The sequence below is a fragment of the Hyla sarda genome, chromosome 3, assembly GCF_029499605.1.
Source record: "Hyla sarda isolate aHylSar1 chromosome 3, aHylSar1.hap1, whole genome shotgun sequence".
Lineage (NCBI taxonomy): Eukaryota > Metazoa > Chordata > Amphibia > Anura > Hylidae > Hyla > Hyla sarda.
The window spans coordinates 111,527,527-111,548,787 of record NC_079191.1 but is presented as its reverse complement, the minus strand read 5'-3'; the positions used below and the strand labels follow the sequence as shown (position 1 = coordinate 111,548,787).

The 21,261-nt window shown below is 44.4% G+C and overlaps 2 protein-coding genes across 5 annotated transcripts in view; one reads left to right on the top strand and one right to left on the bottom strand.

The window, feature by feature from the left end:
* HPS3 (HPS3 biogenesis of lysosomal organelles complex 2 subunit 1) overlaps positions 1 to 11,249 on the bottom strand; it is a 47,909-nt gene extending 36,660 nt beyond the window's left edge. For 2 of the 3 annotated variants that reach the window (XM_056564839.1, XM_056564841.1), the window contains exons 1-5: positions 10,759 to 10,891; positions 10,313 to 10,675; positions 5,890 to 6,366; positions 3,871 to 4,057; positions 3,008 to 3,093 (exon numbers count right to left, since the gene is read on the bottom strand). In XM_056564839.1, the coding sequence (XP_056420814.1) occupies positions 3,008 to 3,093; positions 3,871 to 4,057; positions 5,890 to 6,366; positions 10,313 to 10,529 (967 nt within the window). In that variant the 5' untranslated portion in view covers positions 10,530 to 10,675; positions 10,759 to 10,891. Of the gene's footprint in view, positions 1 to 3,007; positions 3,094 to 3,870; positions 4,058 to 5,889; positions 6,367 to 10,312; positions 10,676 to 10,758; positions 10,892 to 11,140 lie in introns of those variants that run through there. The other variant, XM_056564840.1, reaches the window with a different exon arrangement.
* A 303-nt stretch (positions 11,250 to 11,552) lies between these two features.
* The window catches only part of HLTF (helicase like transcription factor), an 87,843-nt gene continuing 78,134 nt past the window's right edge, over positions 11,553 to 21,261 (top strand). For both annotated transcript variants that reach the window (XM_056564842.1, XM_056564843.1), the window contains exons 1-3: positions 11,553 to 11,706; positions 13,990 to 14,200; positions 16,855 to 17,021. In XM_056564842.1, the coding sequence (XP_056420817.1) occupies positions 11,687 to 11,706; positions 13,990 to 14,200; positions 16,855 to 17,021 (398 nt within the window). In that variant the 5' untranslated portion in view covers positions 11,553 to 11,686. The remainder of the gene's footprint in view (positions 11,707 to 13,989; positions 14,201 to 16,854; positions 17,022 to 21,261) is intronic.

Sequence of the window (21,261 nt, the reverse complement as noted above, 5' to 3'; positions counted from 1 at the left end):
TTTTAAATGTACAAATTTCCGTGCACAAAGTAAAAAATTTTTTATAGAGGTAAAACAAAATCAAACTTATATAAGTTGAGTATCATTTTAACATTTATAATTTTTACTGAAAAGTGCATTGCGTGGAAACGGAAGCCACTTAACCCTGTAAGGACTGAGCGTTTTTCCACTTTTGTTTTTTCCTCCTTACCTTTTGCACCTAAAAATCCATATGATGGCTTATTTTTTGCGCCACCAATTCTACTTTGTAATGACATCAGTCATTTTACCCAAAAAACTACGGTGAAACGGGAAAAAAAAATCATTGTGCACCAAAATTGAAGAAAAAACGCAATTTTGTAACTTTTGGGGGCTTCTGTTTCTATGCAGTAAATTTTTTTGTAACAATGACACCTTATCTTTATTCTGTAGGTCCATCTGGTTAAAATGATACCCTACTTATGTAGGTTTGATTTTGTCGTACTTCTGAAAAAAATCATAACTACATGCAGGAAAATGTATACGTTAAAAATTGTCATCTTCCTATAACTTATTTTTTCTGCATACAGGGCGGTATGAGGGCTAATTTTTTGCGCCGTGATCTGAAGTTTTTAGCGGTACCATTTTTGTATTGATCAGACTTTTTGATTGCTTTTTATAATTTTTTTCATGATCTAAAAAGTGAACAAAAATACACTTTTTTGGACTTTTGAATTTTTTTGCGCGCACGCCATTGACCGCGGTTTAATTAATGATATATTTTTATAATTCAGACATTTCCACATACGGGGATACCACGTTTATTTTTATTTACACCATTTTTTTTTTTTATGGGAAAGGGGAGGCGGGTGATTTAAACTTTAACTTTTTTTTTTTTGCAATGTTATAGCTCCCATATGGGGCTATAACACTGCACACACTGATCTTTTACATTGATCAACGGTTTTTCATAGGAAACCATTGATCAATGATTCTGCCGCTTGACTGCTCATGCCTGGATCTCAGGCACTGAGCAGTCGTTCGGCGATCGGACACCAGGAGGCAGGTAAGGGGACCTGTGGCACCGCGTTATAGAACGGGAGCGGACTCAGGACTTACAGGTACGCCCCGAGTCCTTAAGGGGTTAAAATTACAAAATGGCGGGGTTTTTTTTGTCACAAAAATGTTTTGATTTCATTGTAGATTTTTGTGGGGAAATGACTGATGTCATTACAAAGCAAAATTAGTAGCGCATAAAACAAGCCCTCATATCGGTCTGTTGGTGAAAAACAAAGCGTTATGATTTTTAGAAGGTGAGGAGGAAAAAAAACGAAAGTGCAAAAATAGAAAAACCCTTAAGGAGTTAAAGGAATGCTGCAGACACATCGTTATGTAAATATGCTCTTACATGCACACGCCATATTTTTCATAGCAACTGTTAAGCTTTGTAACTGTGTGCCATTCTATTAAGCGTTTCTTAATGTTCATCTTAAATTGAACAGAATATTCAGATCCCCTTTAACGCTTTAAAGGGGTATACTGGCTTTATACATCTTATCGTCTATCGAAAAGGTTAGGGGATAAGCTGCATGATCGCAGGGGTCCCGCCGCTGGGGACCTCAGCGATCTCGGTGCAGCCCCCGGTGTGAGGTGCAAAACTGCGTCCCATGGATTTCTGTGTCAGCCCCTCCCTTCAGCTGTCTGGAGATTTCTGAACATACAGCGGGGGGAGGGGGAAGGCAGAGCTGTGCAGGACACAATTCTGCACCTCCCTCAGCCCTGTACAGACTTCCCTCCTCGCCCCTCCCTCAGGAGGAGGGACGTAGATTCTCACAGCTCCGCTCCTGGATGTAGATTTTGACAGTTGTGAAAATGTACATCCAGGGGACTGTGGGAAGCCCTCTCCTCCTAAGGGAGGTGCACAGCCCCGCTCACATAGCCCCCTGATCATAGATTTTCACAGCTGTCAAAATCTACGTCCAGGAGTGGGGGAGGGAGGTGCAGAACTGCATCCTGCACGGCTCAGCCTTCCCCCGACACAAATGCATGGGGTGCACGGGCATTCTGTGCCAGGCGCTGCCTCCGAGATGGGGATGTGATGTCAAGACCACGCCCCCTAGTGATGTCAGTTTCTGCATTCTACTTTTGTCTTAAAGGGAGTCTCTCAGCAGAATCACCATCACATTTATACAGGGTGATGCTAGTTCCATTGTGCCAAGAAAATCAGATAAATCCAAGTGTGTGCTGCGGAATCTGTAGGCGCTATATAAATAAATAAATAAGTATGCAGATGCTGGTCTTGGTGCATTGGGGGGGGGGGGGGGGGGGGGCGGGGGGCTTTCCTAGCACCATTTCCTAACACCATTCTTCCCGCCCAGCTGGTCCCTGTAATCCGGCCTTTTCATAAATATTCCTCTTCTCTCCAGCACTAGGGGAGTAGCTGAGAATGAGCATTCAAGGGCCAGGGCCATACATAATGGCATGCACGCAGCACGTAACGGTGTCTTGCTGGAGAAAAGAAGATGAATATTTATGAAGGAGCCACATTACAGGGACCAGTCTGACAGGCAGAATGGTGCACTTTTTGAATTTATCCATTTTCCTTAGGACGGTGCAACAACATTAAAAAAAGGTAACCTGTATTAGATTTAGAATCATCCACATTATTACCATGTATAAAATGGTTAGTGCAGGTGATGTCTTATATAGCTACATCACTTGTTTTTACAGGATGCTTTCTGGGGTAAAAATAGTTTTCTTAAATGTTTTGGTTGCTTGGTGTGTAAGTGTTCAGACTGCCACTATTCAGGCGATTCTAGCGATCCAGACCTTGACAAGTCAAAACTTTTTCGAAAATGAAAGAAACACTTTAAAAAGAGCTGTCCAGGAATACATTGTCATCTGATCTGACATCAGGAGTGAAAAGACGACACTACATACTGGGCTAGACAGATACTGAGGTAATTGCCTGAACCCTGCATTTAGTAAAATAATATAATAATCCATTTCAAAGCAGGATAATGTACTGTGACCACCAATTTTACTATACCTGTCTTATACATAGGCAGCAGCTGTAGAGAATGTAATCTTGTACTTTCTACAACGAAGCCATCTGTAAAGTCTGGAGCAAACCTCCTAAGCATAAAAAAAGTTAAAAAAACAATAAAACTAAAACAAACAGTGTGTTACTAGTCCCACAACAACTTAAAATTTACTTCTTGGTTAACGCTATACAAACAAAAGGCAACATACAGCAAAAAAAAGCATCAGCAATGATGTCCCTAGTGCATGGTTTGTTGTACCACTTTACTATAGGTCAGTGTTTCCAAACCAGCGTTTCCCCAGCTGTTGCAAAACTACAACTCCCAGCATGCCCGAACAGTCTTTAGCTGTCCGGGCATGCTGGGAGTTGTAGTTTTGCAACAGCTGTGGGCACAGCGGTTGGGAAACACTTCTATATGTCCACATTAGGATGTAAAATTCTTATTGCTCTGTAAAGCGCAATAAAAAGCATCTAAAGCATGTTTAGTCAAATACTATATATAGAGTATACAGATTTCTAGAATCACTGTTTCACCTTAAGGGCGGGTTCACACTACAGAATTCGTGGACGGATTTCTGGCTGAAGATTCCGCTCAGAAAATTCTGCAGTGTAAACGGGTATATATATATTTTACTCTCAGGAAAAAGAATTTCCGGACAAAATTTAGAAGCGGAATACCGGTCAGAAATTTGGTAATATGAACCCACATGTGAAGGAGAAAGTTAGTGCTGTACAAATATGGTACACGCTGCTGAACCAGACAATAGGTCATTCTATTCATTATTTCACATGGTGAAATATTGCTGTGGGCGCATAGATTTTGAAGCTTGGTCACAAGAGGGGTAAGGTAGTTGATCAGGTTTCATTACCTGTACAATATATAATTCACATGGCAATGGCTTTGTGCATCTATGGACAGCCCTGTTGGCTCTGGGGTCACTACTATGTTGCAGGATTTGCAGTCCTCTCCAACAAGTTCCTCAGGCCTCTGAAACATGACAAAGTCCTCACATTCTAATGGATGGGACGCTGTGACAACAAGACCATTCTTACTACCTGTAAAGCAAGAAGAAGAGTTTACACAGGGACGAGCAAATAAAAGAAGTCTTGTAGCCAACATATCTAGGTGGCTTACTTTTTGAGCTAAACATAAAAAAATAAATCGAAAATGCCTGGCATTGAGAGTATTATGTGCATTCATAGGCAAGGGTTGGCACTCCAAACTAATATTTTTACTGTACACCACATACTGCATGGGATTCTTCAAAGGATTCTTTAAGACTGTGTGTGCTGCCTGTGATATTTAATGGATATGCCAAGAAAAGCTGCCGGCATATAAGGTAAACATATTCATCCAGCACAGGACAGAAGTGTGTATTTGTATCAGGCTATTACACAGACATACCTTTTTTGTGTAACACATCGCTATTTACTATACAGAGGGTCACTGCAAAACAAGTATACTTAGTGTCAACTGCATAAATACATTTACCATCCTACTTATCAACCGTATGGGTCTTAACATAGTCTAACATTGTCCGATCAGTGCTGACAGTGTCAAGAGTCCATTGTGGATGGTAACACCCAGCTGTGAAATCATTCACTTCAAGAAGGAATAAGGCTGGGTTCACTTATGTCTGGCATAGGTGAACTTAGCCTAGATGCAACTGATGCCACAACTGATGACAAGTTGTCATCAGTTGTATGGCATGCGGCGTCTATTGTTTCTACCACTGGACAGCTTGCTGTGTTCCCCTATCCTGTGCCTTCCGTGCGTTTCCAACCATCCGGTATCAAAACTGAGACGCTGGATGATTGTGAACTGTCCCATTCAAATGAATGGGATCAGTTCTAGCATCAATTTCCCTCCAGTACACGCACGAGGGAAACTGTGTCGGGCAACTGATATATGTGAACTCAGCCTTACAGATGGATGGCAAAGTTCTAAGAAATGATTAGACAGAATGGTTATTTTATTGGTATTTTGTGCATTTATCACACAAGACATTTCATGACAGCTAACAGATCGTCCTATATTGGCACATGAAAGAAAGCAGTTACTTACATGTAGAGCAAAACAATCAATAGAATAGAATATGAAAAAAAATAAAAAAAATGATGGAAATGTAAAAATTCATTTCTGCTTTTCACGTTAAGCACGCTTTTTAGATTTAGAAGTACCTCTAATGGTGTGGTAATTTTATCAAAAAATAATACCGTGCAGCACTGTGCATTATGCTGGGTCTTGCACCAAAGATGACGGCTGCTATAGGGACAGAGCAGGAAGGTCAGTCTCATATGATTAGCAATATGTGGCGGTGAACATGGTGCCTCATTCTGTCATTTAGGTGGCAAACTTAAAGGGGTACTCCACTGCACAGCGTTTGGAACAAACTCTTCCGAACGCTGGAGCCGGGAGCTTGTGACGTCACGCTGTCCAAACGATGAGCAGTGGAGTAGCCCTTTAAACAGTGCTCCACGATATCCATTTGTCAAATTTTCATTGGAAGTAGCTTAAAAAGTGACACGCCCTTAGCTTCTTTTCTGCTGCTGATATTACCTGCTGTCCAGCGATTTCAGGTCAGGGGCCGCAATGCCTGCACAGCCAATCAGTGACTGAGGGGGGACACTACGGCAGCTGCTGATAGCATGAGTGGGTGCATGAAGTCAGGTCCCCGAACCCAGTAGAATGGGACAGCGAGTACCAGAAGCCAAACAAACTAGCAGCAGCAAGAAAGGCAAGTGTGTGTGTGCTTTTTTTTTTTTTCTTTCCTTTTACGTACCTCTTCTCTGACCAGATTTAAAAAAAAAAAAAAAAGAAAAAGGCCCAGACAACCTCTTTTATACTGTTCAAAACTCTCAACTGAAATGTTAAAATAAATTTGTACCTTTATCTGGCAACAATTTAACTTCTGTTGTGTTTTTCAAGGTTCCTTTTGGCGACTCCGAGCTCAGTCTGAACACTAAAACTTCCAGATCATTTGCGATACCAATATACCAGGAACAAAAGCACAGCTGACTAGGTTCAATTCCATTTATGTGTAAAACCAAGGATCTGTCAAAGTCTAACACTGCTGTATCACCAATGGCGATGTACTTCAAATTGAAGACCATTAGTTTACTTTTACAGCCGACCAGAAGATCTCCTCGTACAGGACAACAAGAGAGGCACAGTGGGTTTTCAGAAAGGGGCATCTCGATGATTTCCATCTGGTCCTTTGAGGCCCCACTAAGGAGAGACTCTAACTGGAGGCCAACCATCCGTACACTGACCCGGGAGCTCCCTGTAGTCTGACATCTCCAGTTCACATAGGCTCTAAGAGAGGAAATGTTGTTTTTCTCTTCGATTGTAACCAAATAATCTCCTGAAGAAGACAATCACATTTATTTAATACCAACAAAAATTGGAAGAAGAAACAGAAAATACCAAATGGGCATTGTATCCTTTGTTCTAATGATGACTTGGAGGGGCTAAGGATATGGACCCCAGAAATTACTATATCACAGCATTGTAAAGCTGAGCACGGAAATGGTTTTATACATTAAACTTTTTTTTATGTACTACTACAACCAAAGATAAGCTTCCTAATAATATTCATTATGTCTATGGTATCAAAAAGATCCAATACAATACAATAAGGTCATTTCAATTTAAATGGGCACTGTTAGATACAAAAAAACTTTTGAATATGTTGTACATCTTGACAAAACATTAACCTAACATACTTCATAAGAAAATTATGTTTCCTTTTTATAGAAATCATGGCTTATAACATCATGGCTTTGTCCACGCTTAAGCACAGGCATGGACAAAGTCCAGTAAGTGAGGGTGGGCTAGCGCTCCTCTGTGCTCTCCCCTGTCCGATAGGACTCCTCCTCTGTGCTCTCCCCTGTCCGATAGGAGGAGGACTCCTCTGTGCTCTCCCCTGTCCGATAGGAGGAGGACTCCTCTGTGCTCTCTCCTGCCCGATAGGAGGAGGACTCCTCTGTGCTCTCCCCTGCCCGATAGGAGGAGGACTCCTCTGTGCTCTCCCCTGCCCGATAGGAGGAGGACTCCTCTGTGCTCTCCCCTGCCCGATAGGAGGAGGACTCCTCTGTGCTCTCCCCTGCCCGATAGGAGGAGGACTCCTCTGTGCTCTCCCCTGCCCGATAGGACTCCTCCTCTGTCCGATAGGACTCCTCCTCTGTGCTCTCTCCTGTCCGATAGGACTCCTCCTCTGTGCTCTCTCCTGTCCGATAGGACTCCTCCTCTGTGCTCTCTCCTGTCCGATAGGACTCCTCCTCTGTGCTCTCTCCTGTCCGATAGGACTCCTCCTCTGTGCTCTCTCCTGTCTGATAGGACTCCTCCTCTGTGCTCTCTCCTGTCTGATAGGACTCCTCCTCTGTGCTCTCTCCTGTCTGATAGGACTCCTCCTCTGTGCTCTCTCCTGTCTGATAGGACTCCTCCTCTGTGCTCTCTCCTGTCTGATAGGACTCCTCCTCTGTGCTCTCTCCTGTCTGATAGGACTCCTCCTCTGTGCTCTCTCCTGTCTGATAGGACTCCTCCTCTGTGCTCTCTCCTGTCTGATAGGACTCCTCCTCTGTGCTCTCTCCTGTCTGATAGGACTCCTCCTCTGTGCTCTCTCCTGTCTGATAGGACTCCTCCTCTGTGCTCTCTCCTGTCTGATAGGACTCCTCCTCTGTGCTCTCTCCTGTCTGATAGGACTCCTCCTCTGTGCTCTCTCCTGTCTGATAGGACTCCTCCTGTGCTTCAGCTTGGACAAAGCCATGATTTATAAGCCATAATTTCTATAAAAAGAAAATATTTTCTAATGAAGTATATTAGAAAAGTTCATGTTTCGCCTAAATGTACAACATATAAAAACGTTTTTAAATCTGACAGTGCCCATTTAAAGGCAAAAACAAAAAAAAAAAAAAAGGTAGAAGAACATATGGTAAGACCACCTTGATAAAGCCTCATCTGCAAAGCTCCTGTAAAATTGGGGCTTCAGACCCCGACACTTGCTTGAGCTTATTCAGCCATGAATTAGGTAATAGCTGATATTCATTTGGGATCTACCTTAAATGTAATACACACATTTTTCTGTGCATAGCAATGCCATGACATCGCTGTAGCGCCAAAAACAACAACCCTATTTTATTTTTAAATGTATCCTTGTGCCCTTAGCTTTAGACACAGCCTCTAAACATGGGTGATAATCCCCCAGATACAGCATATGATTATATTTGGCGTAATGTGATTCTTTGTGACAGCTACTTGTTAATGCCCGAGCACTTTACATCCATTCAAAACACCTTAACCCCTTAAGGACCAAGGACGTACCGGTACGTCCTTGGTCCTGCTCTTCTGATATAACGCGGGGTTACACAGTAACCCCGCGTCATATCACGGCGGGCCCGGCGTCATGGCGAAGCCGGGAGCCGCCTCTAATAGCGCGCAGCGCCGATTGCAGCGCCGCGCGCTATTAACCCTTTAGCCGCGCGCTCAGAGCTGAGCCGCGCGGCTAAAAGTGAAAGTTCCCGGCTAGCTCAGTCGGGCTGTTCGGGATAGCCGCGGCTAATCGCGGCATCCCGAACAGCTGACAGGACAGCAGGAGGGCCCCTTCCTGCCTCCTCACTGTCCGATCGCCGAATGACTGCTCAGTGCCTGAGATCCAGGCATGAGCAGTCATGCGGCAGAATCGTTGATCACTGGTTTCTTATAAGAAACCAGTGATCAACATAGAAGATCAGTGTGTGCAGTGTTATAGGTCCCTATGGGACCTATAACACTGCAAAAAAAAAAAGTGAAAAAAAAAGTAAATAAAGATCATTTAACTCCTCCCCTATTAAAAGTTTGAATCACCCCCCTTTTCCAATAAAAAAAAAAAACAGTGTAAATAAAAATAAACATATATGGCATCACCGCGTGCGGAAATGTCCGAATTATAAAAAATATATCATTAAATAAACCGCTCGGTCAATGGCGTGCGCGCAAAAAAAATTCCAAAGTCCAAAATAGTGCATTTTTGGTCACTTTTTATATCATTTAAAAATGAATAAAAAGCGATCAATAAGTCCTATCAATGCAAAAATGGTACCGTTAAAAACTTCAGATCACGGCGCAAAAAATGAGCCCTCATACCGCCCCATACACGGAAAAATAAAAAAGTTATAGGGGTCAGAAGATGACAATTTTAAACGTATTAATTTTCCTGCATGTAGTTATGATTTTTTCCAGAAGTACGACAAAATCAAACCTATATAAGTAGGTATAATTTTAATCGTATGGACCTACAGAATACATATCAGGTGTCATTTTTACCGAAAAATGGACTACGTAGAAACGGAATCCCCCAAAAGTTACAAAACAGCATTTTTTTTTCAATTTTGTCGCACAATGATTTTTTTCCCCGCTTCACCGTAGATTTTTGGGCAAAATGACTGACGTCATTACAAAGTAGAATTGGTGGCGCAAAAAATAAGCAATCATATGGATTTTTAGGTGCAAATTTAAAAGAGTTATGATTTTTTAAAGGCAAGGAGCAAAAAACGAAAATGCAAAAACGGAAAAAACCCCGGTCCTTAAGGGGTTAAGGTCATGTTGGATGTCTGCAATTGCAATTGGAAAGGTGTGCACTTTATTTAGGAGAGGGGCCTTTTTTTTTTTCCTTTGATTTATTTATTTTTGCTATATTGTGTGTTTTTTGGGGGGGACAGTTTATATATGTGGAAAAATAAATGCAATGTGTTTTCTACTGTATTCAATAAGAATCTATATATTGGGTGTCTATTTCTGTTAAGTGTAAATAAGTAACATGATATGTACTTGAGTGGAAAATGTGTTGGGAAGGCATGAAGTGGATTCTCTCTATTAGGGTACGGTCACACATACAGGATCCTGCACAGATTTGATGCGCAGTATGTGTAACTGCAGATTAGAAGCTGGGCTCAGTCATTTGGTTTACATTGAAATCTGCAGCAGAAAATCCTGCACATGAAGTCTGCGTACGTGTGAACGTGCCCTTGTATAAAAATAATCCTCATCCAAAAATACAGTCAAAATGTGCAGTAATATAATACCCTGTGTAAACCTAGCCTCAAATGTAGATCCTGACAGAACCTGATTAGACGCCCATACACAGTGATTATTAATCCTTTTATCTATACACACTGATACAGGGGCAGCTGTCAATCACTGTGTGTGGGTGGGATAAGCAGGAATCTCCCACAAGTCCTTTCAGGATGTACTCCACTTTATATTAAAGGGGTACTCTTTATGAGAATGAGAATTTTTAGAATACAGAATATATAGAAGTATTATCCTCTTACCTATGTCACTGTAGCTCATATGGACTACTTTCCCCAAGGTGTTGAAGCTGCAAAGTGGCTGACATAGCTCCTGCCCCACACTGAACACCTCCACCTTACAGCCCCCAGCACAGGTCACAAATACACTATCCCGGCCACAACAAAACACCTCTGGTGCCTGCTTGGTGGGGACAATCCTCTGGGACCCAAAGGGATGGCAGTTGTATAATTGCACCATTGTCTCACACTAGGGCACCGCCACCACTGCTTGTACCAATCCTCAGCAGCTCTTCATGTCAGGATGCACAGGGGATTATTTAGGGTCCTGGATAAGGCATCTGCTGAGATCTGTATGCATGATGAGAAGAGTAGTCCTCTGCAGCTCTGTACATAAACATAGATTAATAATATTAGGTCTGATCCTTTCCCTCCCCCACTATAACGTGACAGTATGAAGAGCATCTTACCTGTCCCCCCTCCTCATTGTAACATCAACGGCTCCGTATACCCCGCTGCACAATAACATTACATGTCTGCCCCCCTATTCAGAATTGGGCTCTTCCACCTCTTCCTAGAGCAGCATGTGACGCCCATTAGCAGATCACATGCTCCGTGGACTGGGCGTGTCCATTGCAGTAGGAAGCAGGGGGGAGTAGCAGCTCACATGACCCACGTTTAGCACACGGGGAGAGTTGTTTTCTTTTTTTTTTTTTTTTTTTTAATTGAAAGGGTTATGGTTTCAAAAGGGAAGGAGGAAAAAAGAAAGCGGAAAAACGCTCAGTCCTAAAGGGGTTAAAGTTTTTGCACTGTACATGTGAATACACACCACAGGGGTTGGGTCACACGTACCGTAGTATTTTGCTGTGACCCTGCCATTAAGGCGTTATGCCATAGATGGACATCACAGTGATCTTATGGACACAGGATGGGGTAGTTGCCAATAGCAACCAGATTTCACTTTACCATAGAAAATAAAAGCAGAGCGCTGATTGGCTGCCGCGTCACAGCACACTACCTTTCCTCTGCTAAGCCTGCCCCAAGTGCCCTCCTATTTATGGAAACACTAATACTGTAACAGTCTGCATGTTGGATAGACATAACATGGGCGCGCTACGGGTCCCCACAAGGGACAACACAGACAGATGAGACACAGCTACGTCCCCGCGCCAACCCCACACATTGCGATCCTGCATAGCGCCGCCCTGCGCGCTCCTGATTGGCTGACGTTATGTGAGCGCGTTTTCATTGGCTTTCGCGACGTTTGCGGAGCGCTGATTGGCTGGGATCTAACCAATCAGGCGGGAAGTAGGAAGAAAACATTTCAGAGAGGACGCGGGATAGCGGCCTGTTGTGTATGACAAGGAGTGTCAGGATATCTGCCCGTACCGTATAACTATGTCCTGGGGATTCATGAGGTAATGTTCCGCTTACTATTCATCTCTACACACAGATCTAGAAGCCGTGTACATATGGACCAGTGTTTTCCGACCAAAGTGCCTCCAGCTTTTGCAAAACTACAACTCCCAGCATGCCTTGACAGCCAAAGGCTGTCATTTTGCAACAGCTGGAGGCACACTGGTTGGGAAACACTGGTATAGATGAATTCTATGGTAATTGTGCTCCATCACTTTACAGTCATATGTTGTGACATGTCTGCATTGTCAGGTGACAATTTTAACCCCATAAGGCCTGGTTCACACCACGTTTTTGCAATACAGTTCCAATATACATATTAAATTGGAAAACCATTCAGAACCGTATTGAAAACCGTATGCCAAATGATGCATCCGGTTGCATCCGATTTACGTCTTGTACGGTTTTGTCCATTTTTTTTTTCTCCCCGTACCCAAAACCGCAGCCTACCACGGTTTTTGGTCCGGGTGAAAAACCGTGTGGAAATTGTATACGTTTTTTTTTTTTTTTTTTTTAACCCCTTAAGGACTCAGGGTTTTTCCACTTTCGTTTTTTCCTCCTTACCTTTTAAAAATAATAACCCTTTAAATTTTTCACCTAAAAATCCATATTATGGCTTATTTTTTGCGTCACCAATTCTACTTTGCAGTGACATTAGTCATTTTACCCAAAAATTCACGACAAAACGGAAAAAAAAATAATTGTGCGACAAAATCGAAGAAAAAACGCCATTTTGTAAATTTTTGGGGCTTCCGTTTCTACGTAGTGCATATTTCAGTAAAAATGACACCTTATTATTATTCTGTAGGTCCATACGGTTAAAATGATACCCTACTTATATAGGTTTGATTTTGTCGGACTTCTGGAAAAAATCATAAATACATGCAGGAAAATTTATACGTTTAAAAATGTAATCTTCTGACCCCTATAACTTTTTTATTTTTCCACGTACAGGGCGGTATGAGGACTCATTTTTTGGGCCGTGATCTGAAGTTTTTATCGGTATGATTTTTGTTTTGATCGGACTTATTGATCACTTTTTATTCATTTTTTAATGGTATAAAAAGTGACCAAAATACGCTTCTTTGGACTTTGGAATTTTTTTGCGCGTACGCCATTGACCGTGCGGTTTAATTAACAATATATTTTTATAGTTCGGACATTTACGCACGCGGCGATACCACATATGTTTATTTATTTTTTTACACAGTTTTATTTTTTTTATGGGAAAAGGGGGGTGATTCAAACTTTTATTAGGGAAGGGGTTAAATGACCTTTATTAACACTTTTTTTTAACTTTTTTTTTGCAGTGTTATAGGTCCCATAGGGACCTATAACACTGCACACACTGATCTCTCATGCTGATCACTGGCGTGTATTAACACGCCTGTGATCAGCATTATCGGCGCTTGACTGCTCCTGCCTGGATCTCGGGCACAGAGCAGTCATTCGCCGATCGGACACCGAGAAGGCAGGTAAGGGCCCTCCCGGTGTCCTGCAAGCTGTACGGGATGCCGCGATTTCACCGCGGCGGTCCCTAACAGCCCGACTGACTAGCCGGGATACTTTTGCTTTAGAAGCGGCGGTCAGCTTTTACCGCCGCTTCTAAAGGGTTAATACCGCACATCGCCGCGATCGGTAATGTGCGGTGTTAGCGCCGGGACCGACGCGATGTGATGCGGGGTCGCAGCGCGACCCAGCTTCATATCGCGGGAGTCGGCGCAGGACGTAAATATACGTCCTGCGTCGTTAAAGGGTTAAACATGTTAGTCAATGGGAACCGTACAGAACTGTATGTGTGTACGGTTCCATCCGGTTTACACCATCCGGTTTTTGACTTTGCACAGTTTTTTTTTTCATGGAATTTCAATCAAACAAGTGAAACTTTATTCATAATAGGGTGAAAAACCGTGTGGAAATTGTATACGTTTTTTTTTTTGTTTTTTTTTTAAACATGGGAGTCAATGGGAAACAAGTGAAACTTTATTCATAATAGAGTGAAAAGTTAAAAACATATATGTTTTTTTTTCTTAAAAAAAGGATGCAACCGGACGGCCGTTGGCTGTCCGGGCATGCTGGGAGTTGTAGTTTTGCAACAGCTGGAGGCACCCTGGTTGGGAAACACTGCGCACAAGGGCTCAGCTCATTTTTATTTTAAACCTCACTTATCAATTAAGACGTAGAAGTGTCTAAAACAAATGAGTAACCCAGTTCAAGCAGAATTCTAATGCATTTGCAAGAGTACAATGGCCCCAATATGAGCTTTGTTTTTGTAATCCCTACAGAGGCTCTGCCTGGAGGTTCCTGCAGTCTCCGCAGTACAACAGAAGTGCCAGCCGCGGATCTATTTCAGCTTCCAACATATTTTTCGATGAATTGCAGGAGAATGTGTCTTCAGCGGATGGTTCTACATCTGGAGATGAAGATCTGGATTCTCTTGTTTTATTTGGGATGTTGAGAGGGAATGTGGTTGGATTACGTTACTATACAGGAGTGGTATGTGTAATGGTATTGTAAATGAAGATTTTGCTCCCAAAACCCATGTATTAGTAAATCAGAAGATAAAGGGGTGTTCTCATTTCAGAAAGATATGATAGTACGGTGTCCATTTTAGGACATCGCCAGTCGTCAGCCATAACTCTGTCCTCTGTCCTCTGTCAGGGGAAAAAGGGTGTCGCCTCCTCCCTCAGACCAATCTCTGTCAGACATCAGCCGCAAATCCCTCATTGGTCATCCTAAACTCACTCATCCGAAACTCCGTCATCCCTCAGACGAAAAACCTTCCTGAGCTGAGGTCAGTGTTGGCTCTCCGCTATACCGGTTCTGCTGTACACACTATTCAGTGTCGGCTCTGCTATACAGACTCTGTAGTACATTTAGTGTCCGTAGTACATGTGCAAGTTTCACAGTTTCGGCTCTGCTATACATGCTGTGCAGCGTCGGCTCTGCTATACATGCTGTGCAGCGTCGGCTCTGCTATACATGCTGTGCAGCGTCGGCTCTGCTATACATGCTGTGCAGCGTCGGCTCTGCTATACATGCTGTGCAGCGTCGGCTCTGCTATACATGCTGTGCAGCGTCGGCTCTGCTATACATGCTGTGCAGCGTCGGCTCTGCTATACATGCTGTGCAGCGTCGGCTCTGCTATACATGCTGTGCAGCGTCGGCTCTGCTATACATGCTGTGCAGCGTCGGCTCTGCTATACATGCTGTGCAGCGTCGGCTCTGCTATACATGCTGTGCAGCGTCGGCTCTGCTATACATGCTGTGCAGCGTCGGCTCGGCTATACATGCTGTGCAGCGTCGGCTCGGCTATACATGCTGTGCAGCGTCGGCTCGGCTATACATGCTGTGCAGCGTCGGCTCGGCTATACATGCTGTGCAGCGTCGGCTCGGCTATACATGCTGTGCAGCGTCGGCTCGGCTATACATGCTGTGCAGCGTCGGCTCGGCTATACATGCTGTGCAGCGTCGGCTCTGCTATACATGCTGTGCAGCGTCGGCTCTGCTATACATGCTGAGGCATGACGGTGTTTTGGATGAGGGAGTTGTGGCAGAAGGATGAGGGCGATAGGTGTGAGGGAGGGGGCAGGATGCTGTTTCGCCTGACTGGTGACAGAGTTGCGGCTGACGACTAATGATGTCCTAAAATGGATAGAAACATAATGAAAACACATTCTTCATGTAGAAATAAGTACCATATTTTTTGCCCTATAGGACGCACCGGCATATAAGGCGCACCCAATTTTAAAGGTGCAAAATCTAAAAAAAAAAAAAAAGATTCTGCACCCAACAGTGATCTTCAACCTGCGGACCTCCAGATGTTGCAAAACTACAACTCCCAGCATGCCCGGACAGCCAACAGCTGTCCGGGCATGCTGGGAGTTGTAGTTTTGCAACATCTGGAGGTCCGCAGGTTGACGACCACTGGATAGGAGGTAGTACTCACGTGTCCCCACCGCTCCGGACCCGTCACCGCTGCCCTGGATGTCGCTCCATCACTGTCGCCGCATCCCTGGGGTGTCCCCGACGCTCCGGACGTCTTCTTCCCCGGGATCCACGCTCTCCGTCGCCGTCATCACGTGGCTACGCACGCCGCTCCTATTGGATGATGGGACGGCGTGCGCGACGACGTGATGACGTCGAAGGAGAGTGCCGCCATGCAGGGGATCCCGGCACGGAGCAGACACCGAGGAGGCAGGTAAGGTCCCTCCCGGTGTCCTGTAAGCTGTTCGGGACGCCGCGATTTCAACGCGGCGGTCCCGAACAGCCCGACTTTCGCTTCAGATGCGGCGGTCAGCTTTGATCGCGTCTGAAGGGTTAATACAGGGCATCACCACGATCGGTGATACCCTTTATTAGCCACGGGTCCCGGCTGTTGATGGCCGCAGGGACCGACCCGATAGGTGTTTATTCGCCGTATAAGACGCACCAACTTTTGGGGAAGAAAAAGTGCGTCTTATACGGCGAAAAATACGGTAATAGCCAAACTTGTCTAATACCGATTCCATCTACAGGTAGACCACCACTAGCTCTCTTATAATAAACATGTAAGACAAGTGGGAAAGCAGTTCAGTATTTATGGGGCAATCATACCTCTGGCTTAAAACTGAAGAATAGCTCTATAGGAAATAAAAAACCAACTACAATGCATGACTGCTACTAAGCAGCCTTTCTAAGTCTGTATGTGGCAGAAGGCACTTGGTAAAGTTTAGAGATGGATAATAAAGGTTTATTTTTAGGCCTCGCCTTTACTTCATATGTGTGTTTGAGGCTCATTTCGGGAACACCGTCCCAGATGCAGAAGAACTGACCCTGCTGGGTGCCCATGGCTGCATTTGTTTTGCCCACTTGTATGTACATTTATTTAGTGGATAAATGGCACAGCACACTGAGTCTATCTGAATAAATGTACATGCGTGGGAAGTGGCCTGAACGTAATCACTAGCTGACTACATTTGGCCCATTAAAGTGGGGCTCTCTACAGTGTGCCACGATATACCTTGGCTTGTTTCCTTTTTTTTTTTTTTTGATGGGTTGCAGAAGTAAAGATAGTGCGCACTGCAATTACACTGTGAAAAGCCTTGTGAAATGTTAAAGCTGAACAGCTGGATTCCTGAAATAATCATCCATTATGTCCATGTTTGCAGGTAAACAACAATGAAATGGTAGCCCTTCAGCGAGAGCCCGGCAACCCATATGATAGGAACGCAGTAAAAGTGAACAATGTTAATGGGGAACAAGTTGGACATATCAAGAAAGAACTTGCTGCAGCTTTGGCACAGATTATGGACCGGAAGTTAGTGAGAATTGAAGGGTAAGTAGTTTTGCCCGGTGTGTACATTGTTTAAAATGTGTATTTTTTTATTTTTATTTATTTATTCTTTGGGGTATTACAGCTCATAGCCACTCGTTTACAGAATATGTAATAAGAATACTTTGGCATTAATTGATTAAATGGAGCTTGTCATTTGTTTTATGATGCCCAAACCCTACACAAATTGGGAAAGACGAGTCACTAAGGGACCCCTGGGGTATAGAGCAGCCAGAAGGACAAACCCCCCTCCCCCACCCCGGGACCACTTACTTGGGTATCAGTGGCTTTTTTTCTTTTTTTTTTCCTACTGATTATTTATTTGAAATGCTTGAGTGTTTCAGAGTAAATCTAAGTGTTTCAGGACCCTGCTCCCTGAACCTGTTTCATGCTGCCCATGGTCTAGGCAGCATGAAACAGGTGACTGGTCCTCTTTAACTTATCTTATGTTCATTGGTTGGATGTTCTGGTGATGTAAGCCAGTGTCAAAGTTGTCCAGCTGTCATTCTGCTAATGTGAAGCTGTCAGATTCGTTATAATTTTATAATGTAGCGACACACACTTTTTCAGCAGTCTATTGCCTATAGCAAGAGAAATTTTTACTCAGCTCATCCACATATGTAAGTGATCTCTGTGATTAACCACAGTACACAGAAGAGACCATGATAGCTGTGGATAATCACTTAGGAGTTTTATCAAAACCTGTACAGAGGAAAAGTTGACCAGTTGCCCATAGCAACCAATCAGATTGCCTCTTTTATTATTAACAAGGCCTCTAAAAAATGAAAGAAGCGCTCTGAATGGTTGCTATGGGCAACTTTTCCTCTGGACAGGTTTTGATCTCCCCATATGGCTTTAACCCCTTAAGGACATAGGGCGTATCCATACGCCCCCGTTTCCAAGTCCTTAAGGACCGAGGGCGTATGGATACGCCCTGAGCATTTCCGGCCCCCACCGCTAGCCGGAGGGGAGCCGGAGCCGGATGCCTGCTGAAATCGTTCAGCAGGCATCCCGGCATATCGCCCAGGGGGGTCATTATGTCCCCCCATGTCGGCGATTGCCGCAGATGGCTGGACAATTCAGTCCAGCGATCTGCGGCAGATTCCGGGTCAATCGGGTCTCCAGTGACCCGATGACCCGGAATTACTGGCTGATCGGGGCCGTCAGAGACGGCCCCGAACAGCCATTGCCAGCAGGGGTGAGGTGGCACTGGTGCCACCTCACGATCGCCCTGATTCGTCGGCCGGATTACCGGCCGACCAATCAGGGCGCCTGCTGCGGGTGTCACTCCCGCAACCCGCTCCGCCCCTCTTCCGGAGGACGTGAGCGGGTGCGGGATGACGACCCCCGGTGCTGGGGACCCCGATCCCCGGCGTCCCTGTTGGGATCGGGGCCCCAGGAGCGACGGCCGCGGCGGAGACGACGAGGGACTGACCTGTGCTGCTGGATCGTTGGAGGTGAGTGACAGCCTCCTGCTGTTGCTTAGCAACAGCTCCCAGCATGCAACAAGGGCATGCTGGGAGCTGTAGTTATGCAACAGCAGGAGGCAGACCACCACAACTCCCAGCATGCCCTTAACAGCTGAAGGCACATTCTTTCTATGTAAAAGTGTACCTTCAGCTGTTGTGTAACTACAACTCCAAGCTTGCACAATCAGCTAAAGTGCATGCTGGGAGTTGTAGTGGTGCATCTGGTGGTTGCATAACTACAACTCCCAGCATGCCCGTTGGCTGTCGGTGACTGCTGAGAGTTGTAGTTTTGCAACAGCTGAAGGCACACTGAGTTAAGTAGTAAACCAGTGTGTCTCCAGCTGTTGCATAACTACAATCCCCAGCATCCCCAGCCAATGTAGTATGCCTCCGGCTGTTGCATAACTACAAGACCCAGCATGCCCTTCCGCTGTCCGTACATGCTGGGGGTTGTAGCTTTTGCAACGGCTGAAGGCACACTGGTTGCAAAACACTGAGTTTGTTACCAAACTCGGTGTTTCACAACCTGTGTGTCTCCAGCTGTTGCAAAACTACAACTCCCAGCATGCACTGATAGACCGTACATGCTGGGAGTTGTAGTTTTGCAACAGCTGGATGTTTCCCCCCCCCCCCCCCCCAATGTGAATGTACAGGGTACACTCACATGGGCGGAGGATTACAGTAAGTATCCGGCTGCAAGTTTGAGCTGCGGCAAATTTTCTGTCGCAGCTCAAACTGCCAGCGAGAAACTACTGTGAACCCCCCGCCCATGCGACTGTACCCTAAAAACACTACACTACACTAACACAAAATAAAATAAAAAGTAAAAAACACTACATATACACATACCCCTACACAGCCCCCCTCCCCTCCCCAATAAAAATGAAAAATGTCTGGTACGTCACTGTTTCCAAAACGGAGCCTCCAGCGGTTGCAAAACTACAACTCCCAGCATGCACTGATAGACCGTCCATGCTGGGAGTTGTAGTTTTGCAACAGCTGGATGTTCTCCCCCCCCCCAATGTGAACGTACAGGGTACACTCACATGGGCGGAGGATTACAGTAAGTATCCGGCTGCAAGTTTGAGCTGCGTCAAATTTTCTGCCGCAGCTCAAACTGCCAGCGAGAAACTACTGTGAACCCCCCGCCCGTGCGACTGTACCCTAAAAACACTACACTACACTACCACAAAATAAAATAAAAAGTAAAAAACACTACATATACACATACCCCTACACAGCCCCCCTCCCCTCCCCAATAAAAATGAAAAACGTCTGGTACGCCACTGTTTCCAGAACGGAGCCTCCAGCTGTTGCAAAACAACTACTCCCAGTATTGCCAGATAGCCACTGACTGTCCAGGCATGCTGGGAGTTTTACAACAGCTGGAGGCCCCCTGTTTGGGAATCACTGGCGTAGAATACCCCTATGTCCACCCCTATGCAATCCCTAATTTAGGCCTCAAATGCGCATGTGCTCTCTCACTTTGGAGCCCTGTCGTATTTCAAGGCAACAGTTTAGGGCCACATATGGGGTATCGCCGTACTCGGGAGAAATTGGGCTTCAAATTTTGTGGGGTATTTTTTGCTATTACCCTTTTTAAAAATGTAAAATTTTTGGGAAAACAAGCATTTTAGGTAAAAAAAATAATTTTTTTTTTACATATACAAAAGTCATAAAACACCTGTGGGGTATAAAGGTTCACTTAACCCCTTGTTACGTTCCCCGAGGGGTCTAGTTTCCAAAATGGTATGCCATGTGTTTTTTTTTTTTTTTTGCTGTCCTGGCACCATAGGGGCTTCCTAAATGCGGCATGCCCCTAGAGCAAAATTTGCTTTCAAAAAGCCAAACGTGACTCCTTCTCTTCTGAGACCTGTAGTGCGCCAGCAGAGCACTTTTCACCCCCATATGGGGTGTTTTCTGAATCGGGAGAAATTGGGTTTCAAATTTTGGGGGGTGTTTTCTGCTATTACCCTTTTTAAAAATGTAAAAATTTTGGGAAACCAAGCATTTTAGGTAAAAAAAAATAAAAAATGTTCACATATGCAAAAGTCGTGAAACACCTGTAGGGTATTAAGGTTCACATTACCCCTTGTTACGTTCCCCGAGGGGTCTAGTTTCCAAAATGGTATGCCATGTGTTTTTTTTTTGCTGTTCTGGCACCATAGGGGCTTCCTAAATGCGGCATGCCCCCAGAGCAAAATTTGCTTTCAAAAAGCCAAATGTGACTCCTTCTCTTCTGAGACCTGTAGTGCGCCAGCAGAGCACTTTTCACCCCCATATGGGGTGTTTTCTGAATCGGGAGAAATTGGGCTTCAAATTTTGGAGGGTATTTCCTGCTATTACCCTTTTTAAAAATGTAAAAATTTTGGGAAACCAAGCATATTAGGTAAAAAATAAAAAAATGTTTTTACATATGCAAAAGTCGTGAAACACCTGTAGGGTATTAAGGTTCACATTACCCCTTGTTACGTTCCCCGAGGGGTCTAGTTTCCAAAATGGTATGCCATGTGTTTTTTTTTTGCTGTTCTGGCACCATAGGGGCTTCCTAAATGCGACATGCCCCCAGAGCAAAATTTGCTTTCAAAAAGCCAAATGTGACTCCTCCTCTTCTGAGACCTGTAGTGCGCCAGCAGAGCAATTTTCACCCCCATATGGGGTGTTTTCTGAATCGGGAGAAATTGGGTTTCAAATTTTGGGGGGTATTTTCTGCTATTACACTTTTTAAAAATGTAAAATTTTTGGGAAACCAAGCATTTTAGGTGAAAAAAATA